This window comes from Oncorhynchus keta, chromosome 2, assembly GCF_023373465.1.
Source record: "Oncorhynchus keta strain PuntledgeMale-10-30-2019 chromosome 2, Oket_V2, whole genome shotgun sequence".
NCBI lineage: Eukaryota > Metazoa > Chordata > Actinopteri > Salmoniformes > Salmonidae > Oncorhynchus > Oncorhynchus keta.
The window spans coordinates 22,373,534-22,393,332 of NC_068422.1; the positions used below are offsets into that span (position 1 = coordinate 22,373,534).

Sequence of the window (19,799 nt, forward strand, 5' to 3'; positions counted from 1 at the left end):
TTGTGAAGGTGGTAAATTACCTTTTAATGGCATCAGACCGAGGCTCTGCATCTGTCCTCGTGCTCCTAGACCTTAGTGCTGCTTTTGATACCATCGATCACCACATTCTTTTGGAGAGATTGGAAACCCAAATTGGTCTACACGGACAAGTTCTGGCCTGGTTTAGATCTTATCTGTCGGAAAGATATCAGTTTGTCTCTGTGAATGGTTTGTCCTCTGACAAATCAACTGTAAATTTCGATGTTCCTCAAGGTTCTGTTTTAGGACCACTATTGCTTTCACAATATATTTTACCTCTTGGGGATGTCATTCGAAAACATAATGTTAACTTTCACTGCTATGCAGATGACACACAGCTGTACATTTCAATGAAACATGGTGAAGCCCCAAAATCGCCCTCGCTTGAAGCCTGTGTTTCAGACATAAGGAAGTGGATGGCTGCAAACCTTCTACTTTTAAACTAGGACAAAACAGAGATGTTTGTTCTAGGTCACAAGAAACAAAGAGATCTTCTGTTGAATCTGACAATTAATCTTAATGGTTGTGCAGTCGTCTCAAATAAAACTGTGAAGGACATCGGCGTTACTCTGGACCCTGATCTCTCTTTTGACGAACATATCAAGACTGTTTCAAGGACAGCTTTTTTCCATCTACGTAACATTGCAAAAATCAGAAACTTTCTGTCCAAAAATTATGCAGAAAAATGAATCCATGCTTTTGTTACTTCTAGGTTTGTCACGTTCTGACCATAGTTCTTTTGTGTTTTTCTTGTTTTAGTGTTGGTCAGGATGTGAGCTGGGTGGGCATTCTATGTTTTGTGTGTCTAGGTTGTTTTTCTGTGTTTGGCCTAGTATGGTTCTCAATCAGAGGCAGGTGTCGTTCGTTGTCTCTGATTGAGAATCATACTTAGGTAGCCTGGGTTTCACTGTGTTTTTGTGGGTGATTGTTTCCGTGTCTGTGTTTTACACCACACAGTACTGTTTTCGGTTTTGGTTATTCACGTTACGTTTATTGTTTTTGTATGGAGTGTTCAGTTTATGTGTTTAAATAAATACCATGGACACTTACCAAGGTGCGCTTTGGTCCTCTCCTTCAACGGAAAAAAAACATTACAGAATCATCCACCACAAAAGGACCAAGCGGCGTGGTAAGCAGCAGGAGAGGCAGCAGGAGAGGCAGCAGCAGCAGGAGAGGCAGTAGCAGCAGCAGCAGCAGCAGTGGGAGAGGCAGCACTATTTGGAGAAATGGACTTGGGAGGAGATCCTAGACGGGAAAGGACCCTGTTCCTTGCACTCACCCTGAGGTGCGTGTCCCCAGCCAGGTACCACCAGTGCCGGCACCCCGCACCAGGCTGTCTCTCAGTTCTTTGGCTACAGGTGCTCCCGCCTGTCCAGCGCTGCTAGAGCCTTCATACTCTCCAGCGCTGACGGAGTCTCCCGCCAGTCCAGCGCTACCAGAGCTTCTGCCCCTCAGTCCAGAGGTGCCAGAGCCCCTCAGTCCAGAAGCGCCAGAGCTCCTCTGTCCAGCGCTGACAGAGCCTTCCTCCTCTCCAGTCTGCCCAGCACTGCCTAAGCTGGCCGTCTGCCCAGCGCCGTCTAAGCTGCCCATCTGTCCAGAGCTGCTAGAGTCTCCCGTCTGTCCAGAGCTGCTGGAGTCTCCTGTCTGTCCAGAGCTGCTGGAGTCTCCCGTCTGTCCAGAGCTGCTAGAGTCTCCCGTCTGTCCAGAGCTGCTAGAGTCTCCCGTCTGTCCAGAACTGCTAGAGTCTCCCGTCTGTCATGAGCCGCCAGAGCCGCCAGTCTGTCATGAGCCGCCAGTCAGCATGGACCCGCCAGTCAGCGTGGAGCCGCCAGTCAGCGTGGAGCCGCCAAAGCCACCAGTCAGCCAGGATCTGCCAGGGCCGCCATTCAGCCAGGATCTGCCAGAGCCGCCAGTCAGCAAAGAGCCGCCAGTCTGCAAGGAGCTGCCAGAGCCGCCAGTCTGCAAGGAGCCGCCAGTCAGCCAGGATCTGCCAGAGCCGCCAGTCAGCCAGGATCTGCCAGATCCGCCATTCAGCCAGGATCTGCCAGAGCCGCCATTCAGCCAGGATTTGCCAGAGCCGCCAGTCAGTCAGGAGCTGCCAGAGCCGTCAGTCAGCCAGAAGCTGCCAGATCCGTCAACCAGCCTGAGCTACCTCTCAGTCCTGAGCTTTCCCTCAGTCCTAAGCTACCTCTGAGTCCTAAGCTACCCCTCAGGCCTGAGCTACCTCTCAGTCCTGAGCTACCCCTCGGTCATGAGCTACCTCTCAGTCATGAGCTACCTCAGTCCCGAGCTGCCCCTCAGTATAGTGGGGCCCTTGGTTAGGGTTCCTAGACCAAGGTCGGCGGCGAGGGTCGCCACTCAAAGGACGCTAAGGAGGTGGACAAAGACAATGATGGAGTGGGGTCCACGTCCAGCGCCAGAGCCGCCACCGCGAACAGATGCCCACACAGACCCTCCCCTGTAGGTTTAGGTTGTGCGGTCGGAGTCTGCACCTTGGAGGGGGGGGGGGTACTGTCACGTTCTGACCATGGTTCTTTTGTGTTTTCCTTGTTTTAGTGTTGGTGAGCTGGGTGTGCATTCTATGTTTTGTGTGTCTAGGTTGTTTTTCTGTGTTCGGCCTAGTATGGTTCTCAATCAGAGGCAGGTGTCGTTAGTTGTCTCTGATTGAGAATCATACTTAGGTAGCCTGGGTTTCACTGTGTTTTTGTGGGTGATTGTTTCCGTGTCTGTGTTTTACACCACACGGTACTGTTTTCGGTTTTGGTTATTCACGTTACATTTATTGTTTTTGTATGGAGTGTTCAGTTTATGTGTTTAAATAAATACCATGGACACTTACCAAATCAAATCAAATCTGATTTGATTTTGATTTGATTTATTTGGATGATTTGATTTGACACTTACCACGCTGCGCTTTGATCCTCTCCTTCAACGGAAGAAAACCATTACAAGGTTAGACTACTGCAATGCTCTACTCTCCGGCTACCTGGATAAAGCACTAAATAAACTTCAGTTAGTGCTAAATACGGCTCCTAGAATCCTGACTAGAACCAAAAAAATGGATCATATTACTCCAGTGCTAGCCTCCCTACACTGGCTTCCTGTTAAGGCAAGGGCTGATTTCAAGGTTTTACTGCTAACCTACAAAGCATTACATGGGCTTGCTCCTACCTATCTCTCTGATTTGGTCCTGCCGTACATACCTACACGTACGCTACGGTCACAAGACGCAGGCCTCCTAATTGTCCCTAGAATTTCTAAGCAAACAGCTGGAGGCAGGGCTTTCTCCTATAGAGCTCCATTTTTATGGAATGGTCTGCCTACCCATGTGAGAGACGCAGACTCGGTCTCAACCTTTAAGTCTTTACTGAAGACTCATTTCTTCAGTGGGTTATATGATTGAGTGTAGTCTGGCCCAGGAAAGTGAAGGTGAACGGAAAGGCTCTGGAGCAACGAACCACCCTTGCTGTCTCTGCCTGACCGGTTCCCCTTATTCTACTGGGATTCTCTACCTCTAACCCTATTAAAGGGGCTAAGTCACTGGCTTACTGGTGCTCTTTCATGCCGTCCCTAGGAGGGGTGCGTCACTTGAGTGGGTTGAGATGTGTGATCTTCTGATCTTCCTGTCTGGGTTGCACCCCCCCCCCCCCTTGGATTGTGCCGTGGTGGAGATCTCTGTGGGCTATACTCGGCCTTGTCTCAGGATGGTAAGTTTGTGGTTGAAGATATCCCTCTAGTGGTGTGGGGGCTGTGCTTTGGCAAAGTGGGTGGGGTTATATCCTTCCTGTTTGGCCCTGTCCGGGGGTATCATCGGATGGGGCCACAGTGTCTCCTGACCCCTCCTGTCTCAGCCTCCAGTATTTATGCTGCAGTAGTTTATGTGTCACGGGGCTAGGGTCCGTTTGTTATATCTGGAGTACATTTACATTTAAGTCATTTAGCAGACGCTCTTATCCAGAGCGACTTACAAATTGGTGCATTCACCTTATGACATCCAGTGGAACAGCCACTTTACAATAGTGTATCTAAATCTTTTAAGGGGGGGTGAGAAGGATTACTTTATCCTATCCTAGGTATTCCTTAAAGAGGTGGGGTTTCAGGTGTCTCCGGAAGGTGGTGATTGACTCCGCTGTCCTGGCGTCGTGGGGGAGTTTGTTCCACCATTGGGGAGCCAGAGCAGCGAACAGTTTTGACTGGGCTGAGCGGGAACTGTACTTCCTCAGTGGTAGGGAGGCGAGCAGGCCAGAGGTGGATGAACGCAGTGCCCTTGTTTGGGTGTAGGGCCTGATCAGAGCCTGGAGGTACTGAGGTGCCGTTCCCCTCACAGCTCCGTAGGCAAGCACCATGGTCTTGTAGCGGATGCGAGCTTCAACTGGAAGCCAGTGGAGAGAGCGGAGGAGCGGGGTGACGTGAGAGAACTTGGGAAGGTTCTTGGGAAGAACTTGGGAAGGAGTACTTCTCCTGTCTTATCCGGTGTCCTGTGTGAATTTAAGTATGCTCTCTCTAATTCTCTCTCTCGGAGGACCTGAGCCCTAGGACCATGCCTCAGGACTACCTGGCATGATGATTCCTTGCTGTCCCCAGTGCACCTGGCCATGCTGCTGCTCCAGTTTCAACTGTTCTGCCTGCGGCAATGAAATCCTGACCTGTTCACCGGACGCGCTACCTGTCCCAGACCTGCTGTTATCAACTCTCTAGAGACAGCAGGAGTGGTAGAGATGCTCTTAATGATCGGCTATGAAAAGCCAACTGACATTTACTCCTGAGGTGCTGACTTGCTGCACCCTAGACAACTACTGTGATTATGAGTATTTGACCATGCTGGTAATTTATGAACATTTGAACATCTTGGCCATGTTCTGTTATAATCTCCACCTGGCACAGCCAGAAGAGGACTGGCCACCCCTCATAGCCTGTTTCCTCTCTAGGTTTCTTCCTAGGTTTTGGCCATTCCAGGGAGTTTTTCCTAGCCACCGTGCTTCTACACCTGCATTGCTTGCTGTTTGGGGTTTTAGGTTGGGTTTCTGTACAGCACTTTGAGATATCAGCTGATGTACGAAGGGCTATATAAATAAATTTGATTTGATTTCGTGTAACAGGCAGACTCCTCGTGAGGCAGGTGGTTAGAACCTTGGACTAGTTAACCGTAAGGTTGCAAGATTGAATCTCTGAGCTGACAAGGTAAAAACCTGTCACTCTGGCCCTGAACAAGGCAGTTAACCCACTGTTCCTAGGCCATCATTGAAAATAAGAATGTGTTCTTAACTGACTTGCCCAGTTAATAAATAAAGGTGTAAAAAAATATATCCAAAAATACCGATTTCCGATTGTTATGAAAACTTAATCGGCCATTCCGATTAATCTGTCGACCACCATATAAATCTCCATTCTGGAATGTAAGCATGGCTTTTCTGTTCTATTCTAGAACCCTGACCAAGCTCATCCACAATCTCAATGCACGAGACATTGCTCCCTTCACAAATTAATCGAGAGCACTATATATAGGGAATAGGGTTACATTTTGGAAGCATCCCAGGCTTTCTCTGGTCTACAAAAGTGAACCACGGTCCATATACCGTAGATGAGAGGGATACAGGTAGGGGTGTTTGAGCTGACAGTGTGTAACACTAGCTAACTGAGAGCTGTTGCCAGCTTGTAGTTGGGGATAAGGAAGAGGGCATCTATAGTGTGTCTTATTGACAATCTATGCATCTCAAATGGCACCCTATTCCCCATATAGCTTACTACCTTTACTTAAAGGGGAATTGGGCTCTGGTCAAATGTAGTGCACAATATGGAGAATTGGGCTCGGGTCAAAGTAATGCACTATATAGGGAATAGGTTGTCATTTGGAGACACTGGGAAGGTCTCAATTGTATACTCCTCACACACTCTCTCCTCATTTCCTTCTCAAAACCCATTGGATGAGAAAGCCAGAGGTCCCTCCACTCTGACCTCCTCCAATGGGTTTTGAGAAGACAAGGAGAGAAGAGAGAAGATGCAAGGAGTATACAATTGAGATCGTCCCATAATGACAATACAGAAAGGTCAGAGGTGTGTACCACTGTGGGTACTCTACAGGGGTGTTGAGACTGACCTAGACTTTCATGTTTTACTCTACAATCGTTTCATGCACCGCAAAGTCTGTTGCCTAGGTAACAGCTAGAAGTGCATTCATTGTTGCACTTCAAAACAATTAATCATTTCACATACAGTACCAGTCAAATGTTTGGACATTCCTACTCATTCAAAACTATGAAATAACACATATGGAATCATGTAGTAACCAATAACGTGTTAAACAAATCAAATATCATATGTTTTATATTTGAGATTCTTCAAAGTAGCCACCCTTTGCCTTCATGACAGCTTTGCACACTCTTGGCATTCTCTCAACCAGCTTCATGAGGTAGTCACCTGGAATGCATTTCAATTAACAGGTGTGCCTTGTTAAAAGTTAATTTGTGGAATTTCTTCCCATCTTAATGCGTTTGAGCCAATCAGTTGTGTTGTGACAAGGTAGGGGTGGTATACAGAAGATGGCACTATTTGGTAAAATACCATGTCCATTTTATGGAACAGCTCAAATAAGCAAAGAGAAACAACAGTTCATCATTACTTTAAGACATGAAGGTCAGTCAATGCGGAACATTTCAAGAACTATGAACGTTTCTTCAAGTGCAGTCGCAAAAATCATCAATCGCTATGATGAAACTGTCTTTCATGAGAACCGCCACAGGAAAGGAAGCCCCAGAGTTACCTCTGCTGGAGAGGATATGTTTATTAGAGCTACCAGCCTCAGAAATAGCGGCCCAAATAAAAGCTTCAGAGTTTAAGTAACAGACACATCTCAACATCAACTGTTCAGAGGAGACTGCGTGAATCAGGCCTTCATGGTTGAATTGCTGAAAGGAAACCACTACTAAAAGACTCCAATAAGAAGAAGAAACTTGCTTGGGCCAAGAAACATGAGCAATGGACATTAGACCAGTGGAAATCTGTTGTTTGGTCTGATATTAATATTTGAGATTTTTGGTTCCAACCGCCGTGTCTTTGTGAGACACAGAGTAGGTGAACGGATGTTCTCAGCATGTGTGGTTCCCACTGTGAAGCATGGAGGAGGAGGTGTGGGGGTGCTTTGCTGGTGACACTGTCTGTGATTTATTTAGAAGGCACACTTAACCAGCATGACTATCACAGCATTCTGCAGCAATACGCCATCCCATCCTTTTTGTGCTTAGTGGGATTCCTCATTTGTTTTTCAACAGGACAATGACCCAACACACCTCCAGGCAGTGTAAGGGTTATTTGACCAAGAAGGAGAGTGATGGAGTGCTGCATCAGATGACCTGGCCTCAACCCAATTGAGATCAAATCTAATTTTATTTGTCACATGCGCCGAATACAACAGGTGTAGTAGACCTTACAGTGAAATGCTTACTTACAAGCCCTAAACCAACAATGCTGTTTTAAGAAAATACCTAAGAGTGTGCAAAGCTGTCAAGGCAAAGGGTGGCTACTAAATCTAAACTATATTTTGATTTGTTTAACAGTTTTTTTACGACATGATTCCATGTGTTATTTCATAGTTGTTTACTATTATTCTAAAATGTAGAAAATAGTAAAAATAAAGAAACATCCTTGAATGAGTAGGTGCGTCAAAATTTTGACTGGTACTGTATAATAACTAACTATATATATTGTTTTTATTTTATTTTTGTTGTTGTGTGATTTGGACTAATCCCCTCTACCACACGGAACCCCACTAATCTACTGACGGAACGCAAGAGGTGGCTAACAACAGACCTCCATCCTATGCTAGCTTGCTACCGATGTCCTGGCTAGCTGTCTAAATCGCCGTGACCCCCAAACCAACCACTCCACTCACTGGACTCTTTTGATCACTCGACTAAGGATGCCTCTCCTTAATGTCAATATGTCTTGTCCATTGCTGTTCTGGTTAGTGTTTATTGGCTTATTTCACTGTAGAGCCTCTAGTCCTGCTCACTATAACTTATCCAATTAATTAGTTCCACCACCCACACATGCAATGACATCTCCTGGTTTCAATGATGTTTCTAGAGACAATATCTCTCTCTTCATCACTCAATACCTAGGTTTACCTCCACTGTATTCACATCCTACCATACCTTTGTCTGTACATTATACCTTGATGCTATTTTATCGCCCCCAGAAACCTCCTTTTACTCTCTGTTCCAGACGTTCTAGACGACCAATTCTTATTGCTTTTAGCCGTACCCTTATTCTTCTCCTCCTATGTTCCTCTGGCGATGTAGAGGTGAATCCAGGCCCTGCAGTGCCTAGCTCCACTCCTATTCCCCAGGCGCTCTCTTTTGATGACTTCTGTAACCGTAATAGCCTTGGTTTCATGCATGTTAACATTAGAAGCCTCCTCCCTAAGTTTGTTCTATTCACTGCTTTAGCACACTCTGCCAACCCGGATGTTCTAGCTGTGTCTGAATCCTGGCTTAGGAAGACCACCAAAAATTCTGAAATTTTAATTCCAAATTACAACATTTTCAGACAAGATAGAACTGCCAAAGGGGGCGGTGCAAAGATAGCCTGCAGAGTTCGGTCCTTCTGTAGCTCTAGAGCATGGCGCAAAGATCCCGGGCCGTAGAATGTATGCATGAGTTCTGTCTAAATGGCTACTATCCAGGTCTGTACCCAAACAATTTGAACTTCTACTTTTAAAAATCCACCTCTCTAAAAACAAGTCTCTCACCGTTGCCGCCTGCTATAGACCACCCTCTGCCCCCAGCTGTGCTCTGGACACCATATGTGAACTGATTGCCCCCATCTATCTTCAGAGCTCGTGCTGCTAGGCGACCTAAACTGGAACATGCTTAACACCCCAGTCATCCTACAATCTAAACTTGATGCCCTCAATCTCACTCAAATTATCAATGAACCTACCAGGTACCCCCCCAAAGCCTTAAACACGGGCACCCTCATAGATATCATCCTAACCAACTTCCCCTCTAAATACACCTCTGCTGTCTTCAACCAAGATCTCAGCGATCACTGCCTCATTGCCTGCATCCGTAATGGGTCAGCGGTCAAACGACCTCCACTCATCACTGTAAAACGCTCCCTGAAACACTTCAGCGAGCAGGCCTTTCTAATCGACCTGGCCGGGGTATCCTGGAAGGATATTTCAAGAAATTTAGAACCAGGAACAGATATAGCTCTTGGTTCTCCCCAGACCTGACTGCCCTTAACCAACACAAAAACATCCTATGGCGTTCTGCATTAGCATCGAACAGCCCCCGTGATATGCAGCTGTTCAGGGAAGCTAGAAACCATTATACACAGGCAGTTAGAAAAGCCAAGGCTAGCTTTTTCAAGCAGAAATTTGCTTCCTGCAACACTAACTCAAAAAAGTTCTGGGACACTGTAAAGTCCATGGAGAATAAGAACACCTCCTCCCAGCTGCCCACTGCACTGAAGATAGGAAACACTGTCACCACTGATAAATCCACCATAATTGAGAATTTCAATAAGCATTTTTCTACGGCTGGCCATGCTTTCCACCTGGCTACTCCTACCCCGGTCAACAGCACTGCACCCCCAACAGCAACTCGCCCAAGCCTTCCCCATTTCTCCTTCTCCCAAATCCATTCAGCTGATGTTCTGAAAGAGCTGAAAAATCTGGACCCCTACAAATCAGCTGGGCTAGACAATCTGGACCCTTTCTTTCTAAAATTATCTGCCGAAATTGTTGCCACCCCTATTACTAGCCTGTTCAACCTCTCTTTCGTGTCGTCTGAGATTCCCAAAGATTGGAAAGCAGCTGCGGTCATCCCCCTCTTCAAAGGGGGGGGACACTCTTGACCCAAACTGCTACAGACCTATATCTATCCTACCATGCCTTTCTAAGGTCTTCGAAAGCCAAGTCAACAAACAGATTACCGACCATTTCAAATCTCACCATACCTTCTCTGCTATGCAATCTGGTTTCAGAGCTGGTCATGGGTGCACCACAGCCACGCTCAAGGTCCTAAACGATATCTTAACCGCCATCGATAAGAAACATTACTGTGCAGCCGTATTCATTGATCTGGCCAAGGCTTTCGACTCTGTCAACCACCACATCCTCATCGGCAGACTCGACAGCCTTGGTTTCTCAAATGATTGTCTCGCCTGGTTCACCAACTACTTCTCTGATAGAGTTCAGTGTGTCAAATCGGAGGGTCTGCTGTCCGGACCTCTGGCAGTCTCTATGGGGGTGCCACAGGGTTCAATTCTTGGACCGACTCTCTTCTCTGTAAACATAAATGAGGTCGCTCTTGCTGCTGGTGAGTCCCTGATCCACCTCTACGCAGACGACACCATTCTGTATACTTCCGGCCCTTCTTTGGACACTGTGTTAACAACCCTCCAGGCAAGCTTCAATGCCATACAACTCTCCTTCCGTGGCCTCCAATTGCTCTTAAATACAAGTAAAACTAAATGCATGCTCTTCAACCGATCGCTACCTGCACCTACCCGCCTGTCCAACATCACTACTCTGGGTGGCTCTGACTTAGAATACGTGGACAACTACAAATACTTAGGTGTCTGGTTAGACTGTAAACTCTCCTTCCAGACCCATATCAAACATCTCCAATCCAAAGTTAAATCTAGAATTGGCGTCCTATTTCGCAACAAAGCATCCTTCACTCATGCTGCCAAACATACCCTTGTAAAACTGACCATCCTACCAATCCTCGACTTTGGCGATGTCATTTACAAAATAGCCTCCAATACCCTACTCAATAAATTGGATGCAGTCTATCACAGTGCAATCCGTTTTGTCACCAAAGCCCCATTGCGACCTGTACGCTCTCGTTGGCTGGCCCTCGCTTCATACTCGTCGCCAAACCCACTGGCTCCATGTCATCTACAAGACCCTGCTAGGTAAAGTCCCCCCTTATCTCAGCTCGCTGGTCACCATAGCATCTCCCACCTGTAGCACACGCTCCAGCAGGTATATCTCTCTAGTCACCCCCAAAACCAATTCTTTCTTTGGCCGCCTCTCCTTCCAGTTCTCTGCTGCCAATGACTGGAACGAACTACAAAAATCTCTGAAACTGGAAACACTTATCTCCCTCACTAGCTTTAAGCACCAACTGTCAGAGCATCTTACAGATTACTGCACCTGTACATAGCCCACCTATAATTTAGCCCAAACAACTACCTCTTTCCCAACTGTATTTAATTTATTTATTCATTTTGCTCCTTTGCACCCCATTATTTTTATTTAGACTTTGCACATTCTTCCATTGCAAAACTACCATTCCAGTGTTTTACTTGCTATATTGTATTTACTTTGCCACCATGGCCTTTTTTGCCTTTACCTCCCTTCTCACCTAATTTTCTCACATTGTATATAGACTTGTTTATACTGTATTATTGACTGTATGTTTGTTTTACTACATGTGTAACTCTGTGTCGTTGTATCTGTCGAACTGCTTTGCTTTATCTTGGCCAGGTCGAAATTGTAAATGAGAACTTGTTCTCAACTTGCCTACCTGGTTAAATAAAGGTGAAATAAAATAAATAAAAATAATCATCCACATAATAAACAACACATTTTTGTTTAAACAAATAAAAGACAAGAACATGTGACAAAATTATCAGGAGAGCTTTACCCTAAAAACAACATCAATTAAACAAAATAAAGGTTTTCACAAAATGAGGAGAAAAAGGGTCAGGTTTGTCTATCAAACAGCACATGTGTTTTTGTAGGGTGGTGTATGTGTTGGGAAAGGTGTGCATGGGGAACATGGGGTAGTTCAGAGGTCATTCATCTATAGTTAATAATCCCAAAACAAATCATTACATTCCCCTCTGAGTTACACATACTCCATCGGCATCGTACATTCTCCCGTCTCCTTTACAGTTCAGTATCTACCACCATTTTGGAGCAAATCAAGTCCTCCATTTTGGATCAAATCCTCCATTCACCATCACATACAGCCCGTCCAGTTTCTTAGCTAACAAGGATAATCCCATTCAGACCAGGTAGTTGTGGGAGGACAGAACACTGCTGAGTACAGTAGTGCTGCTTGGAGACATCAGAGCGCTGCATGCAAAACCACGGCCAGAGATTTCTGGTTCATGGACCGGAGTACACTGACCCCTGACTGGTTGGTTGTTAGAGGCAAGGGGAGGCATCTCAAAAGACGAACTCAAGACACAAAACACAAGAAAGACATTATGACACATTGAGGGAGGGAGTGGTCTAACTCTACCAGTCTCCTTGGACTGTGGATTGGTTCAATCCTCGTCTTCAAAACTTCCCTTTTAGAATTAGCAACTGAGATAAACGCTCCTCCTCTTTAGTCCAGAGTGAAGAGAAGTGTGGGATGGTTGAGTGAGGACACTGCCTCGGGATGGATGAGGGACATGGGAGTTGGTTAATCAGGTGAGGAGATGCAGTAAGGAAGGTCTACTGCGCAATCATGAGGTTGCCTAAAATAAATAACATATCAGTGTGTGCTGTTATAGCACTGAGGTCGAAATTGGACGCGTGTGTGTGTGGTCAGCGGCGTAGTGTGGGAGGTATGTGTTTGGGACTCTGACTGTCCATTGTCTCCACCCTCTGCTCCTCCAGGTTGATATTACTGGTGGAGGCGTGGTGGGAGAGGGGCTCCAACACTAGCCTATATCCTCCCAGATACATCAGACCTGAGAGAGAGAGAGAGAGAGAGAGAGAGAGAGAGAGAGCCAAAGAGAGAGAGCCAAAGAGAGAGAGCCAAAGAGAGAGAGCCAAAGAGAGAGAAAAATAAAGGATGTAAAATAAAAACAACATGCCAGGCCCTTGTGTTGAGGACTGCTCGCTGGTCTCTCTCCACTTAGTGGGCGATAATGGTAGTCTAAAGTCTGTGGCTGGCCAGTCTAACATGCTGACCAGACCGCTTGCCCGTGCGCGCCCGCCATCGAGTGCATGTTAATTTTGTCCACCCACACCAGACGTGATCAGGACACGCAGGTTGAAATATCAAAACAAACTCTGAACTATATTAATTTGGGGACATGTCCAAAAAATCCTTAAACATTTATGTCAATTTAGCTAACTAGCTTGCTATTGCAGCTAATTTGTCCTGGGATATAAACATTGGGTTGTTATTTTACCTGAAAAGCACAAGGTCCTCTACTCCGTGGTTTTAATCCACAGATAAAAGGGTAAACCGAGTTTGTTCCGAGTAATCTCTACTCCTTAGGTTTCTTCTTTTTGTTTGGACTTTATATGGCGGTTGGCAACCAACTTTAAGGTGCATTACCACAACCAACTGGACTGGATTCGGGACCTCAGTTCATCTTTCAATCACCCACGTGGGTATATATAAAAAACAATTTTGAGATAGGGGAGGCGGGACTTGCAGCGCATCAAGTGTCACAAATAGAACCAAGTTCTATTTTAGCGCCTGGCTAAGCAGACTGATGATTGCAATGATTGAATAACATGTAGAGTGGCAAGAAAAAGTATGTGAACCCTTTATAAATACCTGGATTTCTGCATAAATTGGTCATGAAGATCAGATCAAAATGTATCGAGGTCACAACAATAGACAAACACATCCTGCTTAAACTAATAACACACAAACAATTATACATTTTCATGTCTTTATTGAACACACCGTGTTAACATTCAAAGTGCAGGGTGGAAAAAGTATGTGACGCCTTTGATTCAATAACTGGTTAACCCTCCTTTGGCAGCAATAACCTTAACCAAACGTTTTCTGTAGTTGCGGATCAGACCTGCACAACGGTCAGAAGGAATTTTGGCCCATTCCTCTATACGAAACTGTTTCAGTTCAGCAATATTCTTGTGATGTCTTGTGTGAACTGCTCTCTTGAGGTCATGCCACAGCATCTCAATCGGGTTGAGGTCAGGACTCTGACTGGGCCACTCCAGAAGGTATATTTTCTTCTGTTGAATCCATTCTGTTGTTGATTTACTTCTGTGTTTTGCGTCATTGTCCTGTTGCATCACACAACTTCTGTTGAGCTTCAATTGGCGGTCAGATAGCCTAACATTCTCTTGCAAAATGTCTTGATAAATTCGGAATACATTTTTCCGTCGATGATAGCAAGCTGTCCAGGCCCTGAGGCAGCAAAGCAACCCCAAACACTGAGGCTCCCTCCACCATACTTTACAGTTGGGATGAGGTTTTGATGTTGGTGTGCTGTGCCTTTTTCCTCCACACATTGTGTTGTGTGTTCCTTCCAATCAACTCAACTGTAGTTTCATCTGTTCACATAATATTTTGCCAGTAGCGCTGTGGAACATCCAGGTGCTCTTTCACGAACTTTAGACGAGCAGCAATGGGTTTTGGTCAGCAGTGGCTTCTTCCGTGGTGTCCTCCCATAAACACCATTCTTGTTTAGTGTTTTACGTATCGTAGACTCGTCAACAGAGATGTTAGCATGTTCCAGAGATTTCTGTAAGTCTTTAGCTGACACTCTAGGATTCTTCTTAAACCTCATTGAATATTCTGCACTGTGATCTTGCAGTCATCTTCACAGGATGGCCACTCCTAGGGAGAGTAGCAACAGTACTGAACTTTCTCAATTTACAGACAATTTGTCTTACCGTGGACTGATGAACATCAAAGCTTTTAGAGATACTTTTGTAACCCTTTCCAGCTTTATGCAAGTCAACCATTCTAAATCTTAGGTCTTCTGAGATCTCTTGTGTTCGAGGCATGGTTCACATCAGGCAATGCTTCTTGTGAATAGCAAACTCAGAATTTGTGAGTGTTTTTTATAGGGTAAGACAGCTCTAGCCAACATCTCCAATCTCTTCTCATTGATTGGACTCCAGGTTAGATGACTCCTGACTCCAATTAGCTTTTGGAGAAGTCATTAGCCAAGGGGTTCACCTACACTGTTAATGTTTAAATTATGTACTCAATAAATACTTTCTGTGTTATTAGTTTAAACCACTATGTTTTGTCTGTTGTTGTGACTTAGATGACGATCAGATCAAAGGATTCACATACTTTTTCTTGCCACTGTATGTGCACAATTATTTTGCAACGCACGTGACGTGAGCAGTGTGGTCAGCATGTAACTGGTCATAGAGATGGGTGGTTAAAGTGAGGCCTGCTGGGCTGGATGCACATTCAATAAGGGACCAATCCCAACTTCAGAAATGTGCACAAAACACTTTTACTAGACGTGTTTCTCAAGTTGGATTCGTCCCTGAAAAACAGGAGAGCTGCGGTAGCTAGATGCAGGGTTTTGTACCAGCCCAACACTGACTGCACCTGATTGAACTAATCAAGGTGTCCTTGAGGATTAGTAAAAATGGGTGATTGAGTGCTGGACTGAAACTAATATAAACTCTCCACACCATTTGACTCTCCAGGACCAAGGTGATAGGTCACTGCTCTACATCATGCAGCTACTAGTGGTTAATAACAGGTAGTGCATCTTCTTTGTTTTGTTGACGTTGAGTGAGAGGTTAATATCCTGACACCACACTCCGAGAGCCCTCACCTCCTCCCTGTAGGCTGTCTCGTCGATGTTGGTAATCAAGCCTACCACTGTAGAGTTGTCTGCAAACTTGATGATTAAGTTGGAGGCGTGCATGACCATGCAGTCATGGGTGAACAGGGAGTACAGGAAAGGGCTGAGAACGCATCCTTGTGAGGCCCCAGTGTTGAGGATCAGAGGGATGGAGATGTTGTTTCCTACCTTCACCACCTGGGGGCGGCAAGTAGTCCAGGACCCAGTTGCACCCAGTTGAATTCCCAGTTGAATGCTGAGCTGTAGTCAATGAACAGCATTCTTACATAGGTATTCCTCTTGTCCAGATGGTATAGGGCAGTGTGATGACGATTGCATCGTCTGTGGACCTATTTGGACGGTAAGCAAATTGGAGTGGGTCTAGGGTGTCAGGTAGGGTGGAGGTGATATGATCCTTGAATAGTCTCTCAAAGCACTTCATGATGACAGAAGTGAGTGCTACCTGGCGATAGTCATTTAGTTCAGTTACCTTTGCTTTCTTGGGAACAGGAACAATGGTAGCCATCTTAAAAAATGTTGGGACAACTGGGTTAGGGATTGATTGAATATGTCCGTAAACACACCAGACTGCTGGTCTGCGCATGCTCTGTGGACGCGGCTAGGGATGCCATCTGGGCTGGCAGCCTTGCGAGGGTTAACACGTTTAAATGTTTTACTCACATCAGAGGAGAGCTCACAGTCTTTGGTAGCGGGCCATATCGGTGGCACTATATTGTCCTCAAAACAGGCAAAGAAGTTTAATTTGTCTGGGAGCAAGACGTCGATGTCCGCGATGGGGCTGGTTTTCTTTTTGTAATCCGTGATCTGTAGACCCTTCCACATACATCTCGTGTTTGAGCCATTGAATTGTGACTCTACTTTGTCTCTATACTGACACTTTGCTTGTTTGATTGCCTACTTGCCATGATTAAATGCTGTGCTTTGCGCTTTCAGTTTTTCTAAAAGTGCGAAGTTTAGTGAACAATCTCTAACCTATCAGCTAGCCACAGCTATAGCCATACCTATTCCTCAATGTGCACAGGGCATGAGTCCACATCTGTCCATCCGAAAGAGAGATAGAGAGGAGGGGCATCGAAGAGGAGACAGAAAATATTAAATGATGGAAACAAAGAGAGAGAATAGAACACATTTACGGCACAGAGAATTCATCTGACAACAACCACAGTAGGGGGAGCGAGGTGAGGGGGCAGTGGGGGAAATACGTTGAGAGTTACAGGAATGGGAGGAGCTAAGGCTTCGTCTGCAATTATTATAATATTTTTACATTTAGGCAGAGTCCTTAAAGATTCACTTCCTTTTAAGACACATTTTTGAGAGTTAACGACGTGGTCTCTTCATTGAAAGAACAGACATCCGTTAAAATAGAGAATGCTCTCAAGTAGCCAGACCTCTAAATCTCTGCGTTCACTCTGCGGCCTGAGCTTTTTGATAAAAAGGCCGGAAAACAGGGACGAGTCGTTTGAGAGTTGGTGGCCACAGAAACAGCACCCATGTTAGAGTGCTACAGACTTAGAGAAACAAAGCCAAAGGGCAGTTTTTACACCCTTTTTTGGATACTAGTTGTTCTTGCCAAAACCAGCACCTGGATCTTGACAGACTGCACTGGGTTTTCTCTTGCTCTTTGCATAGAGAAAAAAGCCTTTCACTCCCCTTCCCTCACTGTAACTTGCTTCAGCACAGCAGAGAGAGGACATCAGGCAAGCGAGGGAGAAGCAAAGGAGAAGGAGAAGGAGAGATGGAGGGATGAGTCGCAGACTATAAGCAAAGCGGCTCAGAGCTGGCAGACACTGAACATGAACTTGGAACTCTGGGATGGAGCATAGAGAACAACCACACACCCACGCTCTCACACACACACATGCTCTCACATACACGCTCTCACACACAAATGTGAAGACACACACACTTTGTCACACACACAGGAGCTTTTTTCTGGGAGGAGAGGAGGGAAGAGAATGCATAACTACCTACTACTGAGAAATACAACAAGAACGAACAACAACCACGGCAGTGAAGGATGGGGGGATGATGAGAAGAAAGAAGTCTCCTGTTCTCACTGCTGAGAAATATAGACTGTCTTGTGTTTGGTATGGATAGATCACCAATTACAGCCTCATTTACTTTGGGTCAATATTTTCTTCCTTCAATGTCACTGAATCTATTTCCTGAGCCATTTGAGATTAAACAACTCTCGTAGACTGACATTTTATGGGGTATATAATCCGAATATCTCCCCTCTTCACTTTCTCCATTTATTGTAATTAAAATCTTAGCTAGAAACATAGGAACCTCAGTTTTGACTAAAAACGGTCTCCCTCTCGCTCCACCCTCTCCATTGTCTCTCTACCCTGACTTCTGTTCCACTGTTTCTCCTCTCCATGATCCCTCGCTCCCTTCTTATTTCCTTTCACTGACATCCCCCCTCTCTACCCCGCCCCATGCCCAGTCTCAGCTTTGATTGGTCCATGTTCAGTAGGTTGCCACTCACCGGCGAATCGGCTGTCGGGAACCTGCTCATTGTCCAGCCCCCCAAAACAGGGTGTGTCACAGAGGGCGTGATTGTTATTGGCCAACTCTGGACACCTGCTCCGCCCACCTGCAAGCGGGGGCAAAGGTCAAACAACAGTAGCCAGGCACAGCAAGGGGGAGGGAGAGGGGGGTGTAAATGGGGGTCAGTAGCTTTTCGATGACTCTGCTTGTGTTGTGTGTGTGTGTGTGTGTGTGTGTGTGTGTGTGTGTGTGTGTGTGTGTGTGTGTGTGTGTGTGTGTGTGTGTGTGTGTGTGTGTGTGTGTGTGTGTGTGTGTGTGTAAAAGAGGGCATGGGTGAGATCATGTGATGATGGTTAGCATGTGGCTCAGGCTCAGAGGATGCACACAAAGAAGCAGTGACACAAGCGTGCAAACATACGTCACATGCACATGCACATGAACATATAGAGATATAGGTCATCTTAGGTTTCATTACATACAGTCGAGAAGAACTACTGAATATAAGATCAGCGTCAACTCACCATCAGTACGACCAAGAATATGTTTTCCGCGACGCGGATCCTGTGTTCTGCCTTACAAACGGGACAACGGAATGGATCGCATGCAGCGACCCAAGGAAACGACTCCGAAAAAGAGGGAAACGAGGCGGTGTTCTGGTCAGACTCCGAAAAAGGGCACATCGCGCACCACTCCCCAGCATTCTTCTTGCCAATGTCCAGTCTCTTGACAACAAGGTTGACGAAATCCGAGCAAGGGTAGCATTCCAGAGGGACATCAGAGACTGCAACGTTCTCTGCTTCACGGAAACATGGCTTACTGGGAAGACGCTATCCGATGCGGTGCAGCCAACAGGTTTCTCCACGCATCGCGCCGACAGAAACAAACATCTTTCTGGTAAGAAGAGTGGCGGGGGCGTATGCCTCATGACTAACGAGACATGGTGTGATGAAGGAAACATACAGGAACTCAAATCCTTCTGTTCACCTGATTTAGAATTCCTCACAATCAAATGTAGACCGCATTATCTTCCAAGAGAATTCTCTTCGATTATAATCACAGCCGTATATATCCCCCCCCCCCAAGCAGACACATCGATGGCTCTGAACGAACTTTATTTAACTCTTTGCAAACTGGAAACCATTTATCCGGAGGCTGCATTCATTGTAGCTGGGGATTTTAACAAAGCTAATCTGAAAACAAGACTCCCTAAATTTTATCAGCATATCGATTGCGCAACCAGGGGTGGTAAAACCTTGGATCATTGTTACTCTAACTTCTGCAACGCATATAAGGCCCTGCCCTGCCCCCCTTTCGGAAAAGCTGACCACGACTCCATTTTGCTGATCCCTGCCTACAGGCAGAAACTAAAACAAGAGGCTCCCACGCTGAGGTCTGTCCAACGCTGGTCCGACCAAGCTGACACTCCACACTCCAAGACTGCTTCCATCATGTGGACTGGGACATGTTTCGTATTGCGTCAGATGAAAATATTGACGAATACGCTGATTCGGTGTGCGAGTTCATTAGAACGTGCGTCGAAGATGTCGTTCCCATAGCAACGATAAAAACATTCCCAAACCGGAAACCGTGGATTGATGGCAGCATTCGCGTGAAACTGAAAGCGCGAACCACTGCTTTTAATCAGGGCAAGGTGTCTGGTAACATGTCCGAATATAAACAATGCAGCTATTCCCTCCGCAAGGCTATTAAACAAGCTAAGCGTCAGTACAGAGACAAAGTGGAATCTCAAT

The 19,799-nt window shown here is 45.8% G+C and overlaps 1 protein-coding gene across 3 annotated transcripts in view; it reads right to left on the bottom strand.

Annotated features, from left to right (window-relative positions):
- Positions 1–11,649: 11,649 nt before the first annotated feature.
- Positions 11,650–19,799, bottom strand: part of LOC118397990 (E3 ubiquitin ligase RNF157) — a 44,902-nt gene continuing 36,752 nt past the window's right edge. For 2 of the 3 annotated variants that reach the window (XM_035792910.1, XM_035792927.2), the window contains 2 exons: positions 18,047–18,154; positions 11,650–12,711 (listed from right to left, as the gene is read on the bottom strand). In XM_035792910.1, coding sequence (XP_035648803.1) covers positions 12,566–12,711; positions 18,047–18,154 — 254 coding nt within the window. In that variant the 3' untranslated portion in view covers positions 11,650–12,565. Of the gene's footprint in view, positions 12,712–15,538; positions 16,595–18,046; positions 18,155–19,799 lie in introns of those variants that run through there. The other variant, XM_035792919.2, reaches the window with a different exon arrangement.